Source organism: Dreissena polymorpha, chromosome 13, assembly GCF_020536995.1.
Source record: "Dreissena polymorpha isolate Duluth1 chromosome 13, UMN_Dpol_1.0, whole genome shotgun sequence".
In the NCBI taxonomy this organism is placed as follows: Eukaryota; Metazoa; Mollusca; class Bivalvia; order Myida; family Dreissenidae; genus Dreissena; species Dreissena polymorpha.
The window spans coordinates 53,928,361-53,939,693 of record NC_068367.1 but is presented as its reverse complement, the minus strand read 5'-3'; the positions used below and the strand labels follow the sequence as shown (position 1 = coordinate 53,939,693).

The 11,333-nt window shown below is 33.8% G+C and overlaps 1 protein-coding gene across 2 annotated transcripts in view; it reads right to left on the bottom strand.

The window, feature by feature from the left end:
- The window catches only part of LOC127855811 (uncharacterized), a 184,738-nt gene extending 176,404 nt beyond the window's left edge, over positions 1–8,334 (bottom strand). The window contains exons 1-2 of one of the 2 annotated variants that reach the window (XR_008037749.1): positions 8,207–8,334; positions 4,436–7,591 (exon numbers count right to left, since the gene is read on the bottom strand). Coding sequence is in view for 1 of the 2 variants with exons in the window: in XM_052391628.1 (XP_052247588.1) it covers positions 6,449–7,588 (1,140 nt within the window). In the remaining variant the exon portion in view is untranslated. Of the gene's footprint in view, positions 1–3,590; positions 7,592–8,206 lie in introns of those variants that run through there. The other variant, XM_052391628.1, reaches the window with a different exon arrangement.
- Between the last annotated feature and the right edge of the window lie 2,999 nt (positions 8,335–11,333).

Sequence of the window (11,333 nt, the reverse complement as noted above, 5' to 3'; positions counted from 1 at the left end):
ACTATATTTAAAGCATGTTTTTCAATATAAAGATTGTGTTGGTATTTATGAAGCCGTTATGCCCACTAGCCTACACTCCATCTTAGTAAACACAAAGGTCACACAATCTATCTAAATCTAAATAGTTGAATATGCTTAATAATATTTAAATATTCATATTCTTCTATGCTATTCTTATTACACGGGGTAAATAGATTGATAGATTTATTTCAGTATAATGATACAACATGATAAATCATATCTGCATGTACATACATTATACAACAAGGGAACAATAAAACATGTATGAGAAATGAAACCATGTCACTAACATCATACCAAGGATTACACAACAAAGAGCACTTAATCTCTTATTTCCATTGTGGTCCTTGAATATTGATGGTATTGACACAGAGAGGCATGAGATGAAAATCACAGATTTGACAGACAATTATTTGCATAGAAAAGTACACATATTTTGTGCATGGGGTACACAATTACAGTGGTTACAATACAGAATTGCGCATAGAATGATAGGTACGCCCTCATTCTTATTTAAAACTTGACATGCAAGGTAAGCCAACTGTACCGTCTGTCAAACTGAATGTGAAACTATTCAATATATATTGTTGCTATGAAAGTTGCTAATAACATTAAGTTTTTCTAATTGCTATCAATTTTCGAAATTTCTAAATATGCCACCCTTTATACTGGGACATGCGGATACACAGGACCTTTAACTAAATATTTGTTTTGATCAGAATGTTTATTTATAATGGTAAGATGAGTCGAAGAAGACCCGATCTTATCAGCAAAATCGTAAATTTCCTTACATAACGATGCAAGTAATTATTTTAATTAATTTCGTCAAAGAAAATAATGGGAGCTTATGTTAATGTTTATGCAGTAGTTGTTATGATGGAATTAAGATGTCTCGCATCTTCGATTATTATTGCTTTAACACATACTATTTATATGTTTATTTAAAAGCGTTTAAAGGCGTGTATGGTGAACATTATCAAATATGTTGATAAATGCATATATTGCTTGTAAACTTTGTACAGAGTGGAGTGGGATGCCCTCGACCAATCCGAATCTATTTACAAGGAGAATATAATATATGAGCCGTGCTCTATGAAAAAGGGGGTTTAATGCATGTGGGTAAAGTGTCGTACCAGACTAGCCTGTGCAGTCCGCACAAGCTAATCAGGGACGACACTTTCCGCCTAAACTGGATTTTTGCTTAGAAAATACTTTCTGTCAACATAAAATTTAATAAAATTGGAAAGTGTCGTCCCTGATTAGCCTGTACCAAATGCACAGGTTAATCTGGGTCGATACTTTACGCACATGCATTGTTCAATATTTTACAGAAAAAAATGTTTATCTAATGATAGTTATATATCTCTGTTGCAGATAGACCCTCACCCTCGCCTTCATTATAAATCATACGACAAGTCCTTGATGAATGCAATGAGATTCTAGATCGGACGAAATACCACGGTGAATCGCACGTTGTTGCGCCGTTAAATGTCGCATCGCCGTTATATGTCGCACGCTACGAGATTTGTCACAACGTTGACGATAAAACTGACGCAAGGAACGACAAATGTCACAAATCTTAATGACGATATATGTCGCAACTTTAACGATAAATGTCGCAAAAATTTCAACTGCCGATATATGTCGCAAAATTAACGATGCATGTCGCGCACCTTTGCAAGTCATGTTTAAAATAAAAAGTTTAAGTGAAATTACTAAAACTTTAAGGTTAGATCTAGATTACCCGACGAGAATCTTTGGGCCGACTTCCACCAGAATGGTCAGTTTTTAGTTAGTACTGCCGGAAATGGTCAGTTGTGGTCAGTACGTATTGTTCATAATTGTCAGCTGCGTTGAAGATCGACCGAAGCGGTCATATTTATTCATTTTCGACCAAAAACGTAAAGTTGTAGTCAAAAATGACAAAAATCCTTGTTTTAAATTGGTCGGAAATCGGAAAAGCGAGGTGCCCGTACGCATGTCAACGTCAACGTCATTTATCGTCAACGTTGCGACAAATCTCGTAGCCTGCGACATTTAACGGCGATGCGACATTTAACGGCCCAACAAAACCTTTCGGGTCCTCACATAATGCACCCTCTGGTCGGAAGGTACGTAAACAAACTTTGAAATACGCACACGGCACGATTGTTTTGCAAACGTCTCATATGTTTAACGAATAACGAATAACGAGTATTGTTGATAACGGTGGTTAATATTGAAAGTATGAATTTTAAATCCACGAAACAGATACAATTTGCAAACAATATGTTTTCTTGACAATTAGACAGAACCTTTAACAGAGGTCATCTGATGATGGAAGTTGAAAGCTGAACCATAGCCCTCCTTAAAAACGTAACATGCAGGTGCAATTCCACACAAAAACTTACATATTAAAAAATGAACCAAAACCTTTTAACCACAAACATTAACGCACGCACATGGACAAGAATAATACATTCATCACAGTCATGTCACTATTGTTCTTTGGAAAACCAGTAGTTTATTGCATAAATAAGGGGATTGTTTCATAGAAGTAAACAAGTTGTTACAAAGACTATATAAAAGTGAAAGCATGACGCGCAACTGCTGGAAGTTAATACACGACTCATGCGGTTGACCATTTGTCACCATTATCGATTGTTTAGATTATATACTTAAAAAAGCTGGATTTTTATAATTTAGCGACGGGATATCGTTATCGATGTTGTTAGTTGTTATCACATAAAAACACGCATACAACAAACGCATGCACCAACTTTTTATGGGCGTGTTTTTAGATTTGAATAAAACCCCGTCAGTTCCAGCAGTAACAAGATTTCTCTTTAGATAGAAAAGATCATGATACCTATAGAACACTTTTACGAATGAACGGGCTCTCAACTTTATCCCATTAAAATTGGTGAAATATTCAAAAAGAGATCCTTAAGAATGTTAACTGGGTCGCGCTTTATTCTCCCAACACAGATCCGAAAAAGTCACGTGGTATAGGCACCGTAAATTATCATATGAATGTTACGACAATGCTCAACGCATAAGTTTTTTGTTCTTTTTTCAACCGCGTTAACAATATCTAGGACTAAAATTATCCTACTCAGAAAAAAAACTTACACGATGCTCACATATAACAATTAAGTCTTGGCGTCCTTTACCTACTTGGTCATCCAGCTATACAATATTTACCACAACAACTCTTATTGTTTAAAGTGTTCGCAAGACTAACAATACCCCCTTCAAATCGAAATGGTGTATACGCAAAATTATCATTCATTAGGAAGGTAATAGTTATAATTTCATATCGCAGTTTTCAAGTTGTTTAACAATTGTACAAAATAAGGAATGAAATGCATTCAACCAAATAATTAAATCAATTTAAGTTCTCAGAGAGTAACATGGTATCAACATATTTCTTCTTAAATGTATCAATTTCTTTTAAATGGGATGTCAACCGACAGAGTTAGATGCCCATCTAGTAATGTTCACTATACGCTTCTATCCAGTTATTGGACAAAGATAAAATAGTGTGCAACCAAGAATCAGTATTTGTGACAAGTTATATGATGTCAATACATTTTACGTTTTATTTACACCTTACATAATGCACTCTACGGCTTGCTGCGTCTATTGACAATAATGGTGTATTTCTATAAAAAAAAAAACACTAACAATATTCCGAAACGTAGCAAGATAAGGCATAAATTCAAAATTGTTTAGTAAGGTCGCAATAAAGGAGAAACGCGTAGAATGCACCACAATTACTTTCATGTTTATACAATCGAACTATCCAGGGTGCAGAATCTACGAGGTTTTAAGGGCAGAACAGAATGTAAACACACCGTTAATTTTTTTTTTTTTTTTCAAATATCGCAAGTTATTGAAATACATTTGTAAACATTTTAAGTGCATAAAAAACAGTTTTTTCATGCATGCAGTTTGTGTCGATATATAAACGTATAAGAATAAATCCTTGAATACGTCTGAAATCGGTGACAAAATGTCACGTTGCGTGAAACATAAATGTGCAGTACACAATGAATTTTTGAACAAGAACACATGCTTATTAAATTAAGTAATTCTGATGTATTTCAAATTGCAGTAAACAGCATAACAATCTGTCTTTTATGCATTAGTTTAAATTCTTAAGAACAACTGTTTTTAAAAGTTATTTGAAAAAGGAAGCACCACTTACCGGTGTGTTTACACCGAGAAACGTTTAATTGGGAACTCCAAAGAAAAGTGATCCTGCACTCTGTATCATCATCATATAAATTTGACATAGTTTTTTATGTATTGTCCGTTGTTCTAACGGACAATACATAACATAACAAGAGCTATGTTTGTGAAACACAATGCTCCCTACTGCGCCGCTTTCAAGCCATATATTTGACCTTTGACCTTGAAGGATGACCTTGACCTTGACCTTTTACCACTCAAAATGTGCAGCCCTATGAGATACACATGCATGCCAAATATCAAGTTGCTATCATCAATATTGCAAAAGTAATGACCAATTTTAAAGTTTTGGGACAGACACACACATACAATGACAGACAGACACATACAATGACAGACAGACAGGCCAAAAACAATATACCCCCGATCATTCGATCCGGGGGCATAAAAACTATGTTGTGACGGTAAATTATGTACAAAGCTCTTTCATTCGCGCTCATTTGTTTAATATGGTCCTCTGATAGATAAACGCATTAAAGAAGCGACATATTACACTAAAAATCACACGAAAAAAACTAAGTGTTGATATACATTTACCAAAAAGTAAACATTGGAAATACATTACAATGCCGTTTTGTCAATTGCATTCACTTTAGTTTTTAAATCCTCCCAAAAGGCTGTTATTTCCCAATCGCTACCGTTGATTGGGTAATCGATAAACGCATCAAGTCGCAATAGCTGCAAATTCTCCGGAAGTCCTTGAGTTGAGTCGGAATTGTAAAACATCGCCAAAGATATCGGTTTTCCTCTGTGATTCGATTCTTCGTTTGTAATATGTGCAGCTATCTTCCATTCCAAACTTTGTCTGGAACCGTTTGAGAGAACAAACACAACAACTCGACTCGCGTGAATAGATTTTGTTAGCACGTTGCAAAGCGGTAGTCCGTCCAAAATGTCGTCATGCACAAACACAACATATTCAAATTCAATAAGTTTTGGTTTCAGTGTTTCTAAGACGAATTCACGGGCGTCTTCCTCGTAGGCAAGATAGATGTCATACTTAAATCGTGAACATCGCAACGAATTGTCAAGGGCTGTATAGTCGTTAAATGTTGTATCATTACTATGCCCAACGTAGTACCAATAGCGAATTTTCCATCTAAATCGGTGTATCAAAGAAGCGACGATGATATTTACGACAACACATAATATAACGACCATTGTTATCATCAACGATGTGTAAGAGGTGCAGAACTTTTGAAGGAAGTCAATTTGGTATGCTAAATCGTTCTTAGTCAATATGACTGTTGGTGATGGAAGAGCCGAAATATTGTGAACGTAATAACAAGTTGATATCTTGACAGATAGGTGATTGGAGGTTGGCGCTGTGTGTTCAAGAATCCACTCTAATACCTCTAGGTTGACACATGAACAAGCAATAACATTTTTAGACAAATCAACTGTCAAAGTGTCGTTGTTCCTGGATGAAACGATGTCATCAAGATCCGATCGCAAGTTTCTGCTTAAAGTATATATGCGATTTTCGGATAGATTTAAAACGTTCAAAAATGACATGTGAGCTAGTCTGTGGTAAAAGTCAATTAAATTATTTCTAGACAAATTAATCCATCGCATTTTTGTTTGATTCTTAAAAAAGTTGGGATGTATGTTATTTATTTTATTTGTGGACAAATCTACGTATTCAAGTTGCAAATTTGAATAAAAAATGCTCACATGTTTTACAACATAAGTTAGGTAATTAACTTGAAGATACACACGCTTCAGTTTTGGAAAATTAATAAAGATTTTTTCATTAGCAACCGAACAAAAATTGTTACTTAGATCGAGTATTTCGACATTTTTGCCACCGTGAATAGGTCCCGCCCAGCAATATAGCAAATTATTTGAAGCATTGATTATTTTAACGGAATTATTTGGATCGACATAAAGGTCGTAGATTGGTAACCCAATTTTACTATGACTTATATCTAAATATTCCAATTTCGGTGGTAGAAACGCAGTTATAGTAACTGTTGGAATATACCACAGCGGTTTTGGACACTCTTTAGCTTTTAAATGTCCAATGTTAAAATGGTGATCATCTCTAGCGGCTAAACGGTTATGGCGTTTATTGTTATTGAAAGCATTAGTTGATGTGTAATTGATTTTTTCAGACACAAAATCAGTAGAATAATCTGATATATCAAAATCGTGCGAGATGGCGAACTGAAGTCCCATGTGGGAATACGATGCTTCAAGTCTTCTGACGTTTGTTAGTTGATATGCAAAAAAACATATATATACCAAATTCAAATTTGTTTCGTCTAATTCTGATATGTTCCAAAGTTTTAGGTAATAACGAAAACACATCTCTATCAATTGAACTTATCTTATTATCATCTAAGGAAATCATTTTCAGTGAGGTTTGTTGAATTGATTCAATCATATTCCTCGAAATAGTGACACAACATTCTATTGTCCTGTCGTCCTTAAGGCTATCTAAGATTAGTACTTCAACGTCCGAATTCAAACTTTTAAAACTGTTGAACGGATTGTCCAAGCCCAATTCATAATTCATAGACAAATCAAGCATGCGGAGGTTTATCATATTTTTAAACGCGTTTGCACAGATATGCAAAACGTTACAGTGGATAATTGATAAATTGGTTACATAAGGCAAATTGAATAATAGACCATCGGTAATATTTTTCACGGAGCAGTAATCAACGTAATCCCATATCGGTTCAATTAAATCGCCTGATATCCCAATAATTTTCAGGTTGGGCATATGTTGGAACTCTTCCCCAAATGGAACAATTGAGAATCCATCGATCCATATTTCTTCTAATGCAGGAAGTTTTTTCAAGCTTTTTCCGGGATAACCAGAACGTGGAGTCGTTGCTATTAAATTTGTTAGATACATAATGAGTTTCTTCAGAGATATTAATCTTTCGAAGATGTTACTGTCGGTTTCATTGGTAACTGGATATTCTTCATTATGTGCGATATTAAGATATTCTAGCTTTTGCAACCCAATAAATGTTTTGCTTTGCAATGTCGCACTGTCATTTTTCATCGAATTTATCGAAGTGTTGATCAAATACAACTCCTTCAAGCTACTGTAATTTCGAAAAGGTGTCTCAGTTCTGTCTGAAAGATTTACGAGGTTGCAATGCGACATGTCCAGTGACAGAATCTGACTTTCGTTTATGTGCTTGAAGTCCGGTAGTCTCCCTTTCAGATTATGATTGGATCTACAGTCAACTCTGTACAGATCATTGTCTTCTTTGGAAACACATGCACATGGAAAACAATCACTCTCTTGTGCTCCATTCAACTTGCCGAGCAAACAGATCAACAGGAAGAAAAACGTTGGTGAGGATAAACACGCCATAATCTGTATAATAATATAAAAAAAACATATTATAATACATTATATACGAAAGATTTGCTTTTTAAATCAAGTGAACGGGTCGGTAAGCTTATTTGTGTCAAAGAATAACTTGCACATAAACCAAGGGAAATCAAATGGATGGAGCTAAAAATGATTAAACTGTTGTCTCTGAATAAAGTTAACGAATGTATACAAACATATGCATGTAAAAGTATTAAAATATCTTTGCATAAAAATCCGTCTCATTTTTTAAAACTAGTTTCAGTGTTTGAGTTTCGCATATCAAACCTATTACAACTTGTCATATTCATTTTAATGCCGAAGTCTCAACAAATGATCAATCATTTGCAGGCATCGTTTCGTTTGGTCATCATAACGACCAAAATGCAAACAAACGAATTAAATCGATACAACAACGATTGAGAATTATAACATATTATCATAAAAATCATACATTTACATTTGATGATCAAACAAGTAAGTGATCTTACGTTTTATTTTAGTTCATTTTTTATAATATTTTTACTTAACAATATATAAACAGATTGTACTTTATGTTATATACCCATATATGTTTTGACATGCAACGAATGTTAAAAAGCATTAATGAAAACTTACCGTTCAGCTATATTGTTTACAAACTAAATCAGATTCATAATATTCATTCCATTTTGTTACAAGTATTAGATGATGTTACGGCATATGCGTGCTAAGCTATCAGTGAAACTATGATCAGGACATTAATAGGTTCGAGTATGTACTTGTCATAAAACTATATCAGACTGTTATCCATCAATAACTCCTCTTATCATAAATTTCAAGTGCTTATTGTTTTGGATTTTAATGTCTGCCGACTTTGCAATGAATTGAAATGTCTATGGAAAGTGGCGCTTTTTTATTGACTGAAATACCGGACAAATTCAGTTTCTGTAAACGGTTGTTAGTTGTGTATTATGAATACCTTAATGCGATAAAGTATATCGAGTAAAACACGATATAATGCATGTTTCTTTTTTTTCAAACACATTTATTATATATTTTTATTCATTTTAAAGTAAATTTTCTTCAAAAGAGTTCAGCCATTCATGACAATATGCACTAAAAGCAATAATGACGTAAAAAATCAATTATTTGATTCTGAAATTAATAGCGATAATTTTAGACAATAACCTAATGCATGTAAGGTTATACGATTCAACACACGTTTATAATTTAATCTTTTAAATTATTTATATATCTTACATATCTTTCTTTACAAAACCATCGAAATTGCACATGTGTGTGATTTGCAAGTGTGTTTGATTAACAAAAACAAATGTGCTGATGTAGTTTTTTGAGGAAGTTAACATTTTCGATAATGGGATATTAAATGCGTTAAAACATAAACAGGAGTCATTGTTTTTATCAGTGCTTGTTTTCTTTATCTATCATTTAACATGTTACATTAAGTATTTCTTCCCGTTGGAATGGGCGTTTTGGTTTTGGACAATTTATCACAGGTCTACAAGGACGGTAATATTTTTGTGCAAAATCGGTATGTGTGTCAATTAATTGTAAGTCCTTAGTGTTAAGCTTAACCCATGTATGCCTAGCGTCTAGAAAAAAGGCCTTGGCAAACAGCGTAGACCCAGATGAGACGCCGCATGATGCGGTGTCTCATCAGGGTCTGCGCTGTTTGCTTAAAGGAATTTCTGTCAGAAATATTATAAATATAGAAATAAATATACTAGACATCCCTTATTTTGAAAATAAATTGATCCAATTTAGAAGGATGGGAAAGTCCACTAGGCATAAATGGGTTAATATTGTTGAAGATATATACCAAGCAATTGAAGTTTTATCTTCAAGTAACATACATACTCAAAATCAACGAATATTTCGCAAAATATTTCGAAAAATAAATTAAAACCCATAAACAAGCAGTGTTCTTTATAGTAATAACCAAAATTTCAACGCTAGATGTGGTGTTGTAACATAGATTTAACAAGATACAAAATGCTATGTTTTTTGTGGCACAACATATTCCATTTCAATTTTCTGAAAAGATATCTATTAATACGACAAACGAGCACTAACTTGGTAAATGAACATGTGTTGAATATATAGTGCCAAAAAAGAGCACTTTGTATCTTCTTTAATCTACCAGACCACATCTAGCGTTCAAATTTTGGCTAGCGCTATAAGGAACATTGATTTTGTATGTGTTTACTTCATTTTTCAAAATATTGTACGAACATTTCGTTGATTGCGAGTGTTATATGCTTTTAATTCTTTTCATTTTCTTTTAATACTTTTGTATTTATAATCGCCGCTTACTATTCAAAACAATACAAATTATTATAATTGAAAAGTATTCGTATATTTTAAATATTCCATTACAGACGCCGACCTGATTAATTTTGTTTATTTTATAATGTCTAAAACACAAATACATGAAAGGCGTTCAATTGACGACTTTTTCAAATAAAATACTAAAAAAATTTTTTTTAAACATATTAAAAAATAGGTATTAGCCATCTGGAATTAAATCAATTTAGTTCAAATCATTCGAGATTTAATGAAACATAATAATAAAGCCTACATCATTTGTTTCTTTCGAAAATCAAACAGACAATACACACTCGTTTGCTGAACCTTACATATCTAAATTTTTGAAGCCTACACTCCTTAATTTCCTCATGTGTTGTAAATTCATTACTTAAGTTTGTTTGCCTAAATACATAACGCCACGCGCAGGTATAAATATACATTTTTCGTTGCATGTTTAACCTTATATATGATTGTTCAAGTAAAAGGCCTTATTGAAGCCTTCTTTCTGTGACCGCTCCATAATTCCGTTGATTACTCCCCTGTTTATTGGCACCCTGTTGTGGTCACATTGTAGTGGCCGTAACATGGAGTAATAAATACATAACCGAGTAAGAAATAGCAAAATAAATCATTGACAAGTCAGTTTCCATTTAAGATTTACCTGTTATAAGATTTTTGGTCAAATGGGGTTAATGTCATTGAACGAAATTGAGTTATAAACATTTTCAGAAGTTCCGATGCACTTCGAACACTTAACAATTATGAGTTTTGCATTATTTCTCCATTTAAAACGAATACGGCGTATTTTGAAATGCTTATTACAAGTGACATGTGTTTGTAAGTCATGTAACAAATGAAAATGTAACTTTTTGTAACCGCAATTTGATAATAATGGACAATACTGACCACAACTGACCATTTCGGACAATACTAACTAAAACCTGACCATTCTGGCGACCCAAAGAACCGCGTCGGGTAATCTAGATCTGACCTTAAAGATTTAGTCATTTTACTTCAACTTGTAATGTTTAACATGACTTTTCGGCAGTTGAAATTTTTGCGACATTTATTGTTAAAGTTAAGATCAATATCGTGAGTAGGATTTGCAACATTTATCGTTCCTTGCGACATTTATCGTCAACGTTGCGACAAATCTCGTAGCCTACGACATATAACGGCGATTCGACATTAAACGGCGCTACACACCTTCATCCGTCAAATAACAATTCTAGAATGGCATCGTCGGACTTCACAGGCTAATCTGGGACGACACTTTACGCACATGCATTATGCCCAGTTTTCTCAGAACGCGACTCATATGATATTGCCATCCGATAAGGCATCATGACTGGGTTTTTTACCCCAGTCAAACGAATGTTAATGGGTTTGTTTTTCTAAGGCATACGTAACAGCTGGGATATACTTGATGACAACT